Source organism: Lolium rigidum, unplaced genomic scaffold (genome assembly GCF_022539505.1).
Source record: "Lolium rigidum isolate FL_2022 unplaced genomic scaffold, APGP_CSIRO_Lrig_0.1 contig_8472_1, whole genome shotgun sequence".
NCBI lineage: Eukaryota > Viridiplantae > Streptophyta > Magnoliopsida > Poales > Poaceae > Lolium > Lolium rigidum.
Genome location: NW_025901520.1, coordinates 396721 through 415819, shown reverse-complemented (window position 1 = coordinate 415819; position 19099 = coordinate 396721). Strand labels below are relative to the sequence as shown.

At 46.0% G+C, this 19099-nt stretch overlaps 2 protein-coding genes across 2 annotated transcripts; both read right to left on the bottom strand.

The window, feature by feature from the left end:
• Positions 1 to 1256: 1256 nt before the first annotated feature.
• LOC124682313 lies at positions 1257 to 1889 on the bottom strand. The gene has a single exon (XM_047217029.1). The coding sequence runs from the start codon at positions 1887 to 1889 to the stop codon at positions 1257 to 1259; it is 633 nt and encodes a 210-aa protein (XP_047072985.1).
• Positions 1890 to 7477: 5588 nt separating this feature from the next.
• Positions 7478 to 8080, bottom strand: LOC124682312. The gene is made up of 2 exons (XM_047217028.1): positions 8042 to 8080; positions 7478 to 7969 (listed from the first exon to the last, which is right to left on the bottom strand). Exons 1-2 carry the CDS (start codon positions 8078 to 8080, stop codon positions 7478 to 7480), a joined length of 531 nt encoding a protein of 176 aa, XP_047072984.1.
• Between the last annotated feature and the right edge of the window lie 11019 nt (positions 8081 to 19099).

Genomic DNA, 19099 nt, shown 5'->3' with positions numbered 1-19099 from the left:
ACTAATTTATTATTGCCTCTTGGGCATATCACCAACACTTACATTTTGGGATGGAGAGAATATTGCCTGACTATTTATTCTCTGAGTGAATTCCATTTTTTACCCTTTAGTTATGCATTTGTGACACTAATTACCCCATTGAGTGAAAATTCATGTAAATTATCCCTTTTAAAAGGATTGGACTCCCGTTTTCTAATGCTTGTCCATTAGGCTGGTCATAGTGGAGAGTAATTTAGACTAGTAACTAACATATGCCATGTTACTAGTCTAGGTTACTACCTTCATAGTGGGTAGTAACTTATATGTGGTGTCATGCATTGTATCATTTATTATATTGTAGACTCATCTTGCCTTGAGGTGTGTGATGTTATGGTAATATAGCTAGTTACCACCTCACTCTCTTTCTTCATTTATTAGCATGTCATGTCACCAAAATGCCTTGAGATGTGTGATGTTACTAGCTATGTTACTCCCACTATGAGCAGTCATAAAAAACTTGGCAGGTGATCATCGGGATCCAAACATATTAAGACAACAACAAGGAATGGACCATGTGTATAAAATAAGTCATCGACGTAATCATCAATGACACTCTTCTATATTTACGCATTTTATCGCGCCACATTGGCGTATCACGCCTATCCTATCTGACAATTACAGGCAAAATGCTAAATTGGAGTGAAACCGTGTGCAAAGTCTCCTAAATTTCATATTTTGGTAAAAGTTCCACTAAATGGGGTAATATGTGTCACAAAAGCACAACCACATGGTAAAAAAGTGGAATTCACTCTTCTTCTCTCCTCAAGGGATATGGTGCTTTATGTCTACTTTATAATCTAATGTAAAACAAAGTTAAACACAAAAGTAGGTAAAAATGAGTCGACCAAACTTTGAAAAGGACAAAAGGCGAGAAATAACCACGATTATGATGATGCACGGCAACGCTAAATGAAGCCTTAAAATATGAAATTTAATGGTAAACGCTCAGAATGATCACAATACACAGATATAGATACTTCTTCTAATCTAAAATAAAGTTGAAAACTACTAGAATATTGGCATAATAAAAAACACATTGTGAAATATATTCCAAATCTGCAAGGGGCATGCCAAAAATGATAAACAAGATACATACAGCAGATGCCATTATTAATTACGTAAACGAAAAGAAGCATTACCGATGAACATATAGCTAACTAAGAAAATTCGTCGATCAGAGATCGAGCAGAAACTAGACGTGCGCATGGGTGATATTATTATATCTCACGGCGCCGAGTCGAGGACGGGGCGGGCGCCGGCGCCGGCGCGGCGCTACCCACGGCCCGTTTGATGAGCGCCCCTGTCACCCCCATGACTTTCTCGAACTCATTGCCCTTGGGCAGCAGCCCCGTCTTGACGGGCGCGGGGAGGCCCTCGCGGCAGAGGTCGCAGTTCCAGGCCAGCCCATCCTTCTCGCCGGCCTCGATGTAGTCGCGCGCGTCGTTGAACTTGGCGTCCTCCATTGCGGTGGTGGCCTTGCCCCTGTCGACGTCGAGGTGGGACACGGCCTCCTCCACGTCCGCCACGCACGAGTCCATGCACTGCCACTGCGCGCCCTTGACGGTCACCACGTTCAGCTGGGTGCGCGCCGCGGTGCCCAACTCCGCGCCGATCTTGGCGGCCGCGCGGATGGCGAGCTCGGCGAGGCCCCGCGCGTCGGCGGTGCTGCTCTCTGGGATGCCAGCGAGGAAGGCCGCGCAGAAGGAAGGGTCCGGTGACTTGGCGCAGGCCACCTTGACGGAGCCGCTGGTGGAGGTGGCGGCGACGAGGAGGTTGGCGGAGAAGAGGACGGAGATGGAGAAGGCGAGGAGGTTTACCGTACGCGCGGTGCTACTCGCCGCCATGGCCATGGTCGATCGATGTACTTACTACGCGCCCTCCTTGTGGTAATTCGCTCACTCTTTGGAGTGGCAACGATCGAGAATACACAAGAGCTAACTGCATTAGAGTCTGTTTTGGCCGTGCGCGTGTTCACTGGTCAGGAGTGTTTTGCTATTCAGCATTCTGAGCAACGCGCGGTTTTCGAATTAATTCACATCGTGGCAAGAGGGCCGTTCTCTTCTGATGCGTTAATCCATGGCTGCCAGGACTTAGCGAGCGGCTCCTGGATTTTCCTGGTTAAAATGTGCGACGACAATTTTCTTAACTGGAAACAAACTTTGCATTAACCAAACGTGCAAACATCACTGGCCACCGACTCATACAAAAATCTGGGACTATCATCCATCCAAGAGGTGTTCAACTCCCCCGCCTTATGTTCAACTAGGTTTGTACACGTTCAACAAGACCCCTCCTACAACAACACATTTATCCGTATCTAGATGTTCATTTAGGCGTTGCTAACGCATCTACCAACGGATAAAAATGCGTTGCGTTTTTGGGTGTTGCAAGGGTCTAAGGCAACGCATAGACGTCCGTTGGTAACCGATGGAACAAGCGTTGCAAAGTAGCTACGGTCTACGAACAACGGTTGTACACGTTGCTAGAGACATCTCACACGTATGTGAATTTTTACATATTGAAATATTAATTTTTAGGTTGGATTGTTTGATCGCTGTAGACGGTCGTAGGTTTTTTCTCAACATGGAAAGATTTATACAAGACATTCAAAACACATGAACACGTTGAATTTGTATTGCATGCCAAAGAATTACATATTTATTATTGAAACCACGATCTGATACATGGAATACTTCTGAAAACTAGAAACTTTACAATCTTGCATCTAAATATGACATTCTACCAAGTCGAATATATTGTTTCCAATATTTTGCCTAGAATATTCAGAGCTGATATCCGAATAAGCCTTGCTCATTTATGGGACCTTGTATGGCGCCTGCAAATACAAAGTTTTGTTTTCAGTATAAAAAACAGCAAACAAACAGTGTTACGTGTGGTAAATTCTACTAATGCTCTGTTTGGTTGCGCGGAATTGGGGTTCGGAATTGGAATTGAGGGCCAAAAAGGCCAATTCTGTTGTTTGGTTGCGCTCGGAATTGGGGGCGTGGAATTCGGGCTCAATTCCGAGCAGCCCACCCACGCGTGTAATTTTTCGGCCCGCCAATTCCGAGGTCCGGACCTCTGAAATGGCTCTGAATTGAGCGAAGGGGTAGACACCCCCAACCTCAAGCACAACCTCGCTGCAGCCCTATCCGCGCCGCCGCCGCGCCGCCACCGACTGCCGGGCCCCGCGCCGCCGCGCCGCCGCCGCGCCGCCACCGACTGCCGGGCCAGCGACACACCCTCCGCCACCACCCCGTCTTCCCCACCACCGACGCTGCAGCTCTCTCTGCGCCGCCGAGCCTCCGCCGACTGCCGGGCCCCGCGCCACCACCCCGTCTTCCCCACCACCGGCGCTGCAGCCCTCTCCGCGCCGCCGCCGACTGCCGGGCCCCGCGCCACCACACCGTCTTCCCCACCACCGACGCTGCAGCCCTCTCTGCGCTGCCGAGCCTCCGCCGACTGCCGGGCCCCGCGCCACCACCTCGTCTTCCCCACCACCGGCGCTGCAGCCCTCTCCGCGCCGCCGCCGACTGCCGGGCCCCGCGCCACCACCCCGTCTTCCCCACCACCGTCGCCAGCGACTCGACCTACAGGAGGGCAGTGATTTGATTTTTTTTGTTTGATTTATTTTTACCTAAATTTTGTTATTATGTGAAAAATAATAGCATTCTAATATATACATGTATATTTCATTCATATTATTACACACTTTATATTGTTCAAATTCAATTCCACACAATGTACATCCAAACGGGATTTAGAATTCCATTCGCAGCGTTGATTCTACAGATGAATACCGTGCACATCCAAACAACATTTCTGGTATTCCATTCGCAACGTTGATTTGGTATTCCATTGCCAATTCAATTCGGAGGCGAATTCTGTGCAACCAAACAGGGGGTAAGTATTTGCTTAAAAAATTTGGGTACACTAACCTTGGATGGATGATAAAGCTAAATCAGCATGCAAGATTCTTTTTGTTATCTTTTGCAATTGAAATAGCTCATCAGACACACACATCATAATGGCTACCACATAGATGGAAATACATGATGAAATCTGGTCAAGAAATAGCCTCGATGATATCTAAACAAACACATCTAACAGAAGACTAAAATATTTTCTTTGACTGATCATCCATGGAACGACAGAGCTTACATATTTTGGGATCTCGCCAGAAAATCCTACCTTTTTCTGTGCAGTATTTGGGGTAAAAATACAGGCATCTTTCATGGCCACAAGCCTCTCCCAGCTGACCTTAGTATCTTTGCCCGCTACCTATAAGAAAAGGTAATACTTGGAATCAACTAAATCTATTAAACAATGAATTTTAAAACAACTTCCGAATTTGATGTTATTTTATATCCACCATACCTGCAGAGATTTTGAACAACAGCGACGGGCAGGTTATCACCTAAATCATGCAGTGCCTTAAACTGTCTGCTGTAGCTCCTGTTGTCCCGCATCGCCATCTTGAAGGATAATATTACCTTAACCATCAAAACGCACTGCTTCTTGAATGGCCTCACGTTGCAAGGGACAAGAATGAGTGGCCTGCAGAACTTGTTTGGTTCGCCCTTGACAATATGATACATAACATGAAGAAAATTACTGCGGCAACAATAATGATTACAACCTGAACTTTTCACCAAGACAAATTCTTGACACAAAAATCAGAGACTCTCCCAGCTCCCACGTGAAGTATTAACTCACCTGCAGTACCGGGAATAGATCTCCTGAACCACTTCATCTCCACGTCGTCCCAGATCCTGCTGCCACCATAGCGGAATTGTCTACATCGACATTCATCCCCATCACGAAATTATCCTATCGAGATTAAACGACACGAGAGGCAGATCCGGGCGATTGCATCCCCACTCCGTGGATGCCGCGGTCGTGGCAATATGCCAACCGGAAAAGGTTCTCCGTGACCCCTTGCCACCTACGGGATTTCCATGCTGCAATCCGGCTGCCATGGATCACCGGCGAGAGAGGCATTGCGGAAGGTCTTGACTCCTGAGGTAGCCCATTGGAGGGAGGCGGCTAGGTTTGGGGAGGCGAGCGGGGGACTACAGGGTTGCGATCCTGCGTTTGTGGCCGGTGGGGTTAGAGAACTTATTGATCGTGCTAACTGGGCTGGGCTTTAAGTTTTTCTTTTTCATAGTTGCAATCTGTACAGTGGGCAACGAATTGGACTGCAACACATACATCCGTATCTACGGTAGAATTTTACAACGAATATTTCAAGGGTTGCCAAGTATGCGTTGCTTTAGATGGGTTCTTCTTGTAGTTGCACTCACTAATCCTTTTGCATAAAATTTTCCAATTTTTTTTTACATTTGACCGAATAAATAGCTAAAGAAAACAATTATCAACAAATATTTTTAACTAATATTGGTAAAACAATTAAAAATATATATTGACATATCATATCATATAAATTTTTCATTGTAGATGTTAATATTTATCTATGTATACATGATCAAAACTACAAAGTTAACTTTAGAAACTTTGTATATGCAGCATACTTTGGAAAGAAAGGAGTACAATTTTGAATGACCAAAATTTACTAAGTTGTTTCAAACGAGAAAGGTGTAAAATTTGACACAACATCACACACTAGTTCTAGGGAAAATATAAGTAACAATCTGATAAGTCAAAATTTTCCATGGGTCACTTTATTGCACTCACTACTCCTTTTGCATAAAATTTTCCAATTATTTTCTAAAATTTGACCAAATAAATAGCTAGAGAAATTTTTTATCAACTACTATTTTTAATTAATAATGGTAAAACCATTATAAACTATATTGACATATCGTATTCATTGTAGATGCATTTATCTATGTATACACCATCAAAACTACAAAGTTTAACTTTGGCAACATTTTATATGCATCATACTTTGGAAAGAAGGGAGTAAAATTTTGAATGGCCAAAATTTACTAAGTTGTTTCTACTGAGAAAGGTGTAAACTTTGACACAACATCACAGACATGCGTAACACTAGTTCTAGGGAAAATGTAAGTAACAACCTAATAAGTCACAGTTTCTTAGACTATTTTCCGTATGTTACAGTTTCTTTTCAGAAATTTGTTTTTTAGGAAAAAAATAGTTTTGGGGCTCTCAACTACTGCAAAATTGTAACTTTGGTCCATTAACTTCTAACCTGAGATATTGGGTACATAAGTGTCAAAATCGTCTACAACTACAACAAAAGAAGAATTGTAATAAATATGACATAATTCATTTAATGAAACACCATATTCTTCATATGGAGAACACTAATTTTGATGATTGACCACATCATAAAGCCACAACCTCCGATTGTAACATGCATTCCCAATAAACATATATAATATACTTATATATATTACAACATATTTAATTTGAAAACCATTTGTATTTTCCATATATATTTTTTCTACTTATGAATTTTATTTTGAATTTTTTTCCTCCTTTTTCAGTATTAGTGGCGGATTTTCATATTTTACAAATGGCCGCCAATGACAAACGACTGAATTTTTATTATTTTGACATAAAAGGGAGCAAGAATGTCCCATGTAGAGTTGAAGGAACAAAAATTCACTTTGGCAACAGTTGAAGGACCAAAAATATATGTACCCTCAATGCATGGTGTATATAAAGTTTTCATTATCTTAATTTTTGGAGTCCCGATTCAGCGATTCTTCTTAGATGGAACTATCCACTTCACTCATAGAACTCTGATAATTGATCTTATAATTTTCAGTTAGAAGATTATAAATAAACAATCTAGCGTGCAAATTCTAGCTTTTATGGTTTATAAGTGGACATTTCCATTGTTATTTTCATTTTTCCTATTTTTGTATTTACTTCGTGTCGTGTAGATTTCTTTGATTATTTCTACATTTTTAGTTTAATTCGTAGGATTTTATATCGTAAGAACTTTTTCCTAATAATATTGTTTACTGTATTTCCCAGAATCAATCTTGTTGAGTAAAACGTTTGCTCTAAATTTTTTACAAACCTTGATGCAAATTCGGCACTGTAAGATTCAAAATAGTTTTCACATTGCAATCCTAACCCCCTTTTTTTATTGTGTGTTTTTCTGCAAATATAATGTGCGGATACAATCGATCGTGAACTTGAAATCAATTTTAATTAGGATTCACAGAATCAGTTCATTTATTTATTTATAATAGAAATACAGAATCAAGGAAGAACACGTAGTCACATATGGAGGGGTATGTAATATGTATATGCTCATGAGGAATAATATGGATTCAGTTTATTTATCTGTCATAGACATTAATTTGTTTGCAAAATAAAAGAAGTAGTAGAGTACTACAATTAGTAGCGTATATATCTAGTAACACATGGAGTGTATAGGTAATATATGGTCTTCACGGATATCACATCATCAGTTGGAACTTGGAACTTGGAACTGTAAATCTCATGGCTTGGCCGGCAGCGCTGTGGCGGGCTTGGCGGAAGCTTGGACGACCTTGATGAGCGCGTTGGTGATGTTCATCATCTTCTCGAAGTCGTTGTTTTTGGCGAGCACGGCGGTCCTGACGGGGCAGGGCGGCGTGTCCCGGCAGCTCTCGTCGCAGGACCAGGTGTCCTGCTCGGAGAGCTGGAGGTACTGTGCGACGAGGTTGAACTTGGCGTCGTCCACCTCGCCCTCGGCGTCGTCCAGGTGCGACACGGCGTCCTCGATGTCCTGCGCGCACTCGTCCAGGCACTGCCACAGCAGGTTGTCCTTGACCAGGTCCAGCTCGCGCCGCGCGTAGCTCCCCGCCGTGGCGCCGAGCCGGGCCGACGCCTTGATCGCGAGCTCCGCTAGCGCGCGCTCGGTCGTCGCCGTCTTGATGTCCGGGTCGGCGGAGAGCACCATGGTGCAGAAGATCGGGTTCGGCGTCTTGGCGCACGTCGCCTTCACGTCCTGCAGGGCGGCGTCGACGACGAGGATGGGGGCGGTGGCGAGGAGGAGGAGGAGGAGGACGGAGGAGGAGACGATCAGGGCGAGGCTCGTGCTGCTGCTGCGCGTGGCCATGGTCGACGCACGTACGATAGATCCACTCCGTCCGGCCGGGGGTTCCGATCGTTCACGAGAACGGGAGGCAGCCGCGAGTGAGTATATACGCGCGCGACTGGCCGTTTGGGGCGTGTGGCCCGGAGTGTTTCGTGGCTCATTCTATGCATGCATGCCACTGGTTTGTGCCTCACTGCTTGGCCGTCCGAACCGGCTGTCTATTGCGTTTGTTATGGTCCGGTCATATTTTTCTCAAATCTGAGTTTTGCTCAAGTCTTAAATAAACTTAAGGACATATTCAAAGAAATTCTGACCATCCATTGGTACGGTCATCTAGTAGTTGACATCGTTTCTTCCAAGGCGAAACCACAGCGAGAAGCAGCAAGACGAAACGGAGAGGATGTCGGTACCAACAAGATACTAGGTGGTATTGTTTCTCATCGAAACATAGAATCGTATCATGATACTAGAAAAAAAATTTATTAAAAAATAATGCCTCAGATAAATTTAAGTTTAATCTTCAATTTGAATTTTGAGCATATTCTGTATCTTTCATCTATCATAGAGTCTCATTGTGTAAATAACATATTTAAATAATATATAAATATGGACTAACTTATCTAATGCATTATAAAAAATAATTAATAATTAACCCAAAAAAACAAAAGAATATGTATGTTTGACAGTTGGTACAAACAAATGGCTAGTTTATTGCTTTCTTGCACATGCAAATCATTTTAAACCCATCTTACCCAAACTTACTAAATATTTATTTTTTAAATACTTAGTTAGCTTTGAGACCGTAAAATAACTTAACTTGCCATACCGATTTGTCCATACTTTTGAGCATAGGCGTGTGATCGTACAGTATCGCTTTTGTATTAGGATGCTAAATATACCACGATACGTTTCTGGGTACGACTAAGATACTACTTGATTAAGATATCATCACGGTATGTATCAATTGGTCACAGTAATATCGTAAAATCGTAAGATATTGTGATACGGTATACCGACAACCATGGATATGACACCATGGTGACAACACTGGATGATCTATAATTTCAGGGCATTCATGTTCAACAAATTATTAACATTTTTCGTAAAACTACAACAGAATTATACCCAAATTTCTTAGTATAACTATCATGTCTTATCATTAATAAAATGATTGTAACACTCGCTAAAGGCTTTGCCGAATTTTTTTAGCCATTCAGTGAGTCATTTCGGTACATGGGAAAGAATCGTTTTCATGTAGTGTATGCTTGCCGTTTAAGCGCCAAATGAGTCGGCGTTTTCACCCTGTGGTTTTTGGTCTTGTGCTAAAAAATGCAATTCTTGTTGCCTCACGGCCTAACGGTCAAACATCAACCATTGAAAAAACATCATGATCCGTGCAGACCAAGTTAAAAATGTTAAACTTAACCGTGATGTCCACTTATTCTGCGAATCACGCAGCGAAATGTACGGTAGATACATGACCGGTAAGCCATGGCACAGCTAAAAACCCGTGTTAGTGTTGTGCAGATCGGAACAAGCTTTGCGATGTAGTTGTGAGAGATCAGTACATAATTAGGTTAGCTTATTTGCCTATAGGAATTCGTTGTAGGTGTCGGAATTTGTTCTCGGCTAACAAACTGAGAGATTAATCACGGCGGCACCTCTCTCATGTATGCGCAACGACCGAAAGTGCAAAACAAGAACTGACTATGGTCTCGTTTCCCTAGCACCATGTATGTGAAGAACACCATATTTTTTGTGTGGGGATAACTTGAGAGAACAACCCACCCCAACTACCGATCCAAAACAAGTGGTGCTAAAGGGAGGCGAAGATCATCTACCACCGTCGGCCTCCCAGGCAGTGCCGACGGCGTCCATAGGGTTCCCGCACAGGAACGGCGTCTCTACCACGACTAACTCTCTAAACCACCGCGGTCTGAAGCCTGAAATAAGCATATGGGCATGTCGTCCACTCCAGTTACCTGTAAGTGCACCCCTTAATCTCCCTATGAACGTTTATAGGTGCTCTAAGTATGATGAGTTTATGCTAATGTCCACTTTGAATTGAGACTAACTATGGTATCAAAGCCCATCTGATCATATTAGAGTCCTAATTAATGATTAGGAGATTATCCATGTCTCCTCTGCCTAAATTATTAGCATATTGACGATCAAGTTTTAATTTTATTTTGATATCAGTATTAATGACCATGACTGTGAAACAAATAAGCCCATGCTCAAGGTTATGGATTATTAATTCCTTTTGATGTTGTTTTAGTACGATTTCCAGTTTTATTGGCAATTAGGAGGAAAGGAATCAAATGTTTAACAAATTCCCAAAATATTTTCCCCAATTATGAAGCCCTAGCAAGAAATCCCCAAAATATCACTGAACCCTACAATTCGAAACCAAGCAAATCCAAAGTTTAGGGTTTGGATTTTCACCTTATGACAATCGCGGCAACTCTCATGGACGACGAGCACGGCTTCCATGGCATATATGCGCGTCACTGTCTCCTCCTTATGGCATGCCTCGTGTCTTCGTTGTTGTTGGTAGTGAAGACGATAGGGTCATGGACAGTCGGCGCGCGGGACACCACCTCCTCGCCGAACCACTGATGCGACGTACCGGCTCCACTCCATGGAGAAGTCTGCGAGATCCAATCGGCACCAGCTTTTCTGGCGAGCGAATCCATCGCGCCACCGGGAGTGGGAGTGCTTCCGCTGCTGGTCGCTACCGAGCTGCCTTAGCTCCTTGCCCTCCCCAAATCGATGCCTCTGCCGACCCGACCATCCCTCTAACCCCGCCATCACCCCTTCTTCTTCGGTGCTGGCGAGCCCCCACCCTAAGCCTAAGTTCGGTCGCTGGAGAGACCCCTCTGCACCCCACCAACCGTGAACCCTACATTTTTTTGCCTTGCCTCTGCCGACGATGCCGCTGCCAGCCGCATCGTCCTAGTCTCCTTCGGTGAGGTCATGGGCTCACCTCCGTCAAGGCACTGTGGCTAGCCGCGTCAGCCTTGTCGTCAGCGAGGGCTTTGTTTGCCACACATCTTCTTCCTCCTGATGTCTTTGTTGGTGATGGTGGGCCGGCCCACAAGCCAGGCAGGCATGCAGGGGTACACGGCGTCGATCATATACACCACAACGTGTAGTCTATAGGATTTGCCTAGCAGTGTGTGAAGCTTTTGTCTTCCTCCTCACGTTCACCTACAGAGCCATGGAGTCAACCTTCCTCTCCTCCTCCTCTAATTTCTAGCCACTCTTTCCTCGCAACTTCAAAATGAAAATTACTCCTCCCTTAATCACTGTTCCATTCAAGGATTATACTCCCTGATCCGCTCTCATCAAATTTTCTTAGATTTGACTAAATTTAGATGTATATATCTACTAGATAGTATCTAGATACATCGAAATTTTAACAAATCTAAAACAAATGTCGTGAAATAGTTTCTCTCAAACTTACGCGGTAACCTAAATGCTGCTAGATGGCATTACTTTCCCGATCTACCTCCTCGGATAATTCCGGGACGATATAAGCACGTCACTATGTACACCTCAGACTTCTCCGTCATTTTCATTCTCAAACTTTCTTGTGAGCCACCATGTACACACCATAGAGACCATGCCATTTCTTGCCCAAACTCGATTTCATCACAAGATACCGTCGGTGTATGCATGTAGTTTTACTTAGTAGATTTTGCATCTATAGGATGTTTTCAAGTAAAGCGGAAATTCAATTCGGCTTCCAGGTGCGTATGCTCCCTCTACCAAAAAATCATATTTCGAAATGTCAAAAAATTTAGACAAAAAATCCTACATCATAATATATTTGTGTTCGTCGAGTTTCATGAAAAACCAATAATTTTTGTAGTCCATGTAAAAAGAAGAAAGTTTATCTTGCGACAAGCGTTATTTTCAGCACATAATTTTATCTTTCTTACACACGTTACATGATAAGTCGACTTTTGTTGAAACGACTTTGTGAGCACGTAGCACGCGTGAAGATGTACGTGCAGATTTTTTGTTTCCATTTTTTAAAATTTAAATATTTATAAGATGCATTTTAAAATATAGGAAGCATATGCACGCATGTTCCAAAACACCGCTCCCTAACCAAGTAAATAGTATATTTTGCATGTGTCACTCACGATATTCTACTTATATTTGTAAGAATGTAGTTTTACGTATAGATTTTGCACGTATAAGATGCTTTCAAGTAAGCAGTAGTAGATTCTACTTATATTTTGTACGAATGATGTTTCACGTAGTAGATTTTAATTTTATTTTAAAAATGAATGAATCATCGATCTGGGTGGATTGGTTTTGATGGTCATCTGAGTGAAGTTTTTGGGTGACGATGATGGCCACACAGGATTTAAACGATTTAAAGAGACTGGACGGGTTTTAGTTGAGTAGCTTCGAAATACACTCCCCTCATTCTTTGAGAATCAGAAGGATCCTTTTCGAGTTTCCATTGTTTGGATGCATAGAATTAGAGTGTGGAATTGAATTGGACTAAAATTCCAAATCCAAGATGGAAATGTATTGGCTTCTAATTCAGATTCCGTTGTTTGGATGTGTTCGGAAATTGTTGTTGGAATCAAATGTTGTAACCAATTCCAAATGTTGTTTGGATGAACAAACTACGTAATTCGATGAATTTTGTCCACCGCACCTGGCCGGCAGGACGAAGCTGCCAGGCGCACCAGGAATCCCCTCCAGGTGGCGGTGGTCGGAATCCCCTCCAGGCGGCGGCGGCCACCAAGCGGAGCGTCAGGGCGGGAGGGAGTCGGCCGGATCTCCTGCAGGCGAGCTCGCGGCGATGCGGTTATAGGGCCCGCGTGGCGGCAGCGGTTGCAGGGTCGTGGTGGCGGCGGCCACCAGGCGGCGCATCGGGGTAGGAGGGAGTCGGCCGGATCTCCTGCAGGTGAGCAGGGCCCGCGCGGGGGCGGCGGTTGCAGGGCCCGCGCCGCGGTGGCGGTTGCAGGGCTCACGGCGACGCGGTTGCAGGGCCCGCGCGGCGGCGGCGGATGCAGGGCTGGCGGCGGCGGTTGCAGGTCTCACGGCGACGCGGTTGCGGGGCCCGCGCGGCGGCGGATGCAGGTCTGGCGGCGGCAGCAAGGGAGACGAGGAGGAGGGTTGAACTTGCGTGGCGCCGTCGGTCACCGGTCGCCGGTCGGGAGCAACCGCGGGGAAGGAGGAGAACGACGGTTCGGGTATGTCCTGTGGCCGCTCGCGTTTCCACGCCTTTTCGAGGTTGAGAGCTCGGAAACTGGGCAAGTGAAAAGGTACGCGGGCTGGGATGGCTCGGAATTTGCCTCTCGTTTCCAGGCCTCATTTCTAAGGCAACCCAAACAGCCGAATTGGGCCAATTGGTCCCAAATTCCAATTCCACACTCAAATTCTATACATCCAAACACAACATTCTATATGGGCTCTATATTGACTAAGTAAGTTTTTTTTTTTGACAGAAAACTGTGAGCTTTATTGATCAAATAATCATAATGTCATTACAAATATCCTCACGGATGCACTCCGGAGGAGAACCACGCCACACGGCATCTACTGAAAACTCACACCTTCTAGCTAAAACGTGTGCAACAACATTAACCACACGGTAAACATGTTTGAAAGAGCAAGAAACGAAAGATCTTGCGAGACGCTTAACATCCTCGATCACCGGTCCAAAGCAAGACCGGTCCATCATCCCAGCATTGACGCGGTTGATCACGGACTGACAATCAGAAGCAAAGATGACCCTGGAGTAGCCTTCATCGCATGCAAAGGCCACAGCACGCCTCAACGCCAAGGCTTCTGCCAGCTCCGCATTGGTCACCTCGTCTCGGTGCTCGCCACAAGAGGCGACGAAAGTCCCCTGGTGATCACGAACAACGACGCCAATACCCATCTGTCTCGTGGAAGAGAAAGTCGCCGCATCCACATTAACAAGCACTATACCTGCAGGCGGCGAAACCCATTTTGGTGTTGATGACGAAGTTCACGCCTTGTAGCAGTCGTCGGCTTGTAAAGATGAATACATATCATATCAATGTAAGCCTTGATCTTAGCAGCAATAGACTTAGGATGCATAAAACCTTCACCCTCGCGGTACTTATTTCTAGCATCCCAAATGTGCCAGAGAGACACCATCAAAACTGTTGCTTCAAGATCCGAACAGCGGTCAACGAAATCAAGAGTCCAGACCCTTGGAGAGATGAAAGCCTTTCTGTTGAGATGGATATGGAAATCAGCTTTCACTTCACGCCACACCTCGTCGACATAGGGGCAGAACAAAAGAGCATGCTCGACTGTCTCGTGTTTGTTGCAGTATACACACGTCGAGGGAGTAGGGACATGCCGTTTCTGGAGTTGATGACCGCAGGGAAGGCAGTCATGAGCAAACCTCCAGAGTGTGATCTTCATCTTCCCTGGCGCCTTGCTCGCCCAAAGCTTCTTCCAGATTTTGGAATTATCAGATACAACTGAAGAAGAACCTTGCCCATGTTTGCTACGATCAGAAGCCACCTGCTCCGACCTAGCAAGGTGATATGCAGACCGCACGGAGTAGCTACCAAACCGAGTCCAGGGCCAGGAGGCGAAATCATCGCCACCGTGCCGGTTGATCGGTACTTGTAAGATCTTGGCTGCAACCTCATCATCAAAGATGGTTCGGATGAGCTCCGAGTCCCATGAGGAAGTACCATCCACCATCAGCGTATCCACAGTCTGGTCGGGCATCAAAGGGATCCGAGGGCGCAGGGTATAAGGAGGCACCTCCGGAATCCATTTGTCTGTAAGAATTTTGGTTTTCTTCCCGTCGCCGATGCCCCATCGAACACCGTCCTTCACCAGCTGCATACCAAACTGGATGCTTCTCCAAGTATACGAAGAGGAACGGGGCTTTGGAGCATCCCAGAAATCACAGTTTGGGTAATAACGGCCTTTCAGCACTTTTGCACATAAAGAGGATGGATCCGTCAACAAACGCCAACACTGACGACCCAACATGGCTTGGTTAAACAGACCCAAATCACGGAAGCCCAAACCTCCCAAACTCTTCGGTGTTGAGAGCCATTCCCAAGATCGCCAATGGATTTTCTTCTTGCCATTCTATGTTCCCCACCACTGGTTTGCAATCGAACGTCGCATGGAGTCACAAGTGGCAACTGGCAATTGAAAGCAACTCATCATATAAGTAGGAATTGCCTGAATGACCGCTTTCAGAAACGTCTCAGCCCCTGCCCTGGAGAGAGGGCGATCAGAGCAAGAACTCATACGCTGCCACATACGTGTGATAAGGAACTTGAAAGTACGAACAGGAGACCTGCCCACCTCTGTTGGCATACCAAGATAGAACTCTTGCAAGTCTTCATCTTGGACACCAAGTTTCATCATCACTCGGTTCTTGATAGCTGCAGGGCAACACGCACCAAAGAAAATGAACGACTTATCAAGATTAATTTTCTGACCAGAACCCTCACAATAGAGTTTGAGGGTTTGCTGCAAAGCGTCCACACTCCTTTCATCACTGCAGGCGAAGAATATACTATCATCTGCAAATAAAAGATGGGAAATAGGGGGGCCAAGTCTGCCATTACGTAAACCTTGTAGCTCGCCTTGGACCTCCCTTCTTTGCAGAAGACAAGATAAACCCTCCGTGCAGAGAAGGAAAAGATAGGGACTGATGGGGTCCCCCTGTCTAATTCCCCGGGTGGGGATTACAGGTTCAGTTAGATCACCATTAATCCGAACCGCATATCTCACCATAGTCACACACCTCATCACAGTGTTGATCCAGTCCTGGTGAAAACCCAATCTCTGAAGGCAGCCGAGAAGATAATCCCATTCAACTCGGTCATAAGCTTTCATCATATCCACCTTCAGAGCAAAATATGGCCGCTTAGCTTGTTGTTGTCTGATTGTATGTAGGCACTCAAAAGCAATAAGCGCATTGTCCGTGATCAAACGCCCCGTAACAAAGGCGCTTTGATGTTCAGACACCACCATCGGCAAAATGAGCTTTAGACGATTCGCCAACACTTTAGACGCAATCTTATAGAGCACGTTACAGAGGCTAATAGGCCGAAAATTCTTTAGTTCTACCGGATTTGTAATTTTTGGTATCAGCACAATAACAGAGTCACAAAATCCATCAGGTAAAGGGCTCCCATCAAGAAAACTCCTAACCGCTTTGCAAATTGCCTCCTCTAAGAAATCCCAATGGGTTTGGTAGAAGAGCGCCGGGAAACCGTCGGGACCCGGTGCCTTGGTCGGACCCATCTGGAAAAGAGCTGTCTTGATCTCCTCATTTGTATACTCCTTGGTTAAATTGGCATTCATCTCATCAGATACCTTGCGAGGGATAGCATCAAGAACAGTCTGAGTAGAAAAGGTAGGTTCAGACGTGAAGAGATCGCCATAGAAATGTTGAACCATACCTTTCAATTCAGAAACATCATCACATGTCGAGCCATCCGGTCGCAGCAGCATTTTGATTTTATTTGCCCGCTTCCTTGCCGTAGCCCGAGCATGAAAAAATGCAGTGTTACGATCTCCCTCTCGTAACCACTCCACCCGGGAGCGTTGGCGTGCCATAACCTCCTCCCGATCAAATAGCTCACAGAGATCCTTTTCAATATTACGGATCTCATCAACCCCCTCATTTGACGTTGACAAGCGCAAATGGTGTAACTTCTGTTCCATCTTGCGAATCTTCTTGCGAATAGCCCCAAAGGCCTCCCGACTCCAAGACTGAAGCGAGCCAGCAACCTGATGGAGCGTATCCCAAGTAGACTGGAGTGAAATGTCCCCAGCCGACTTCTCTGTCCAAGCCTTCTCCAAAACCTCTTTGTAATCTGGTGCCCTCAACCAGGCAGCCTCAAAGCGGAATCCGTGCTGGACTGGTGTAGCACGATCCCGTCTGTTAAGCATAGAAAGGTTTATCAGGATGGCTAGATGATCATAAATTGTTGTGATAACATTCTCCACCGAGCAATCATCAAACCGTGCAGTGAAGTCCCCATTACCAACAGCTCTGTCCAATCTAACCTTGACATGATCTTCTTCACATTGCCTATTATTCCATGTATATTTGGGACCTGAAAAACCGAGATCGAACAGACCACAATCATCCAAGCATTCACGGAAAAGGGACATCTGTGCCTCGGATCGGTCACGAGCACCAACATGCTCATCATTGGAAAGAGCTTCATTGAAATCTCCGCAGCAAATCCATGGTCCTTTCCATTCCGACCGAAGTCGACGAAGCAAGTCCCAGAATTCATGCCTCAACTCTCTTTTCGGCTCCCCATACACAAAGGTAGCCCGCCACGGTTCTCCTCCTTCCGATGACACAACAACATCGATGATATGAGTGTTAAAACCCTTGAGAGAAACAGTGTACTGCGGCAACCAAAACAAAGCAAGGCCCCCACTGAGACCAACGCTACTGACAGCGAAACTACCCGCGTAGCCCAAGGACCACATAAAATTCTGGGCTCTGGTATCCTTCATCTTCGTTTCGCACAGAAAGAGGAAGGAGGGTCGATACGTCCGCACAAGATAGCGGAGCTCGCCTACTACCGAGTCCGACCCAAGACCCCGGCAGTTCCAGCATAACAGACTCATTGCATCGGGCGGGACTGCACCGCAGTCGCCACCGGATCCGCCGATTGAGGTTTCTTGTTTGCTGTTGTTTCCGAGTCTGCCACTTGTACCTCTCCACCATCGCCTGTGGCTGTTGCAACGGTGGATGCCAGGATTAGAGCCCCTTCGGGCACCACGGTAACAGGAACATCAACAACATCATTCTGCCGTAACACCGGCCTGTACTCCTTCCGTTTATGGCCAGTAACACGTGATTTGTTCCCCTGCACCACATCTGCGGCAGCTCCAGCCGTAGTTCTTGGTTTACGCTGCCTCGGATTAGATTTAACCGGCGAGGCAACCTCACCTGTACCATCCTTCTCCTTCTGGATATTTGCAGACCCATATTTCTTCTGCATATTAGGGCCGCCTTTGCCCATACTGTGCCGAGAGCCCTGATCCCCAGGATAGGACCCTTGGCTAGAATGTGTACCAGTTGTTTTCTTCTTACGATCATCCGGCACACACAAACGAGGACCATGGTATGGTAGAAAGCCCTCTGCATCCCTCTCCGCTGGTGAAGGGCAACCCATAGATGAATGCCCCAACAAGCCACAAGAGAAGCAAAAAGTTGGAAGCCTCTCATACATTACAGTGAAGAACTCTGTCGCTTGCCGCTTCTGGGAGTAAACAGATACACAGCGCATGAAGGGTTCAGTGATATTGACTGTTGCTCTGAAATGCAGAAACTCACCCCATGCCTTGCCTTTCCCATCCACGTCCATCTTCTCCACCTTGCCTACACGGCTAGCAAGATCCTTGCCACGTTGATCATTCATGAGGCTATAAGGGAGATTAAGAATACGCACCCAAACGCCTAACTTATCAAAGCGAACATCACTCGGTTTCAGACTGGGATCAAAATCATTCAGAAGCACAGCATGATTACCAACAGTCCACGGATGACCCTCCATGACCCGAGCTTTGTCTGCCTTGGTAGCAAATTCCGCCATGAAAGTGTTCCGGCCTGTGTGCCGGATCTCCAAACCTTTAGGGTTTCCCCAGGCAGGACGGAGAGCCGCCTTGATCGTCTCGATGTGGTAGGTGTTCGGCGCCAGAACCTTCCCAGACAGAGCCCATTCAGGGCAGCCGAGATCGTCATCTCCTTCGTCCTCCAGGACAAAGGCATCAGCCTCCTGCGACGTGAGCCGGAGATTCCCCATCATCTCCGCGACGCCATCGCCTGACGTCGCATCAACAGGTGGAGAGCTCGATGACGCCTCATGGTGCGGCAGATCTCCATTGGTGATCGCCAGGTTCCGATCCAAAACCCTTGGATCGGGTTGTTGCTTTCCCCCCACGATCGCCTTGCCGTTCATGGTGGCGCACGCCTTAGGGAGACCGCGCGAGCAGGGACGGCGAGGGCAGAGACAGGGAGGAAGACGGTGGGGC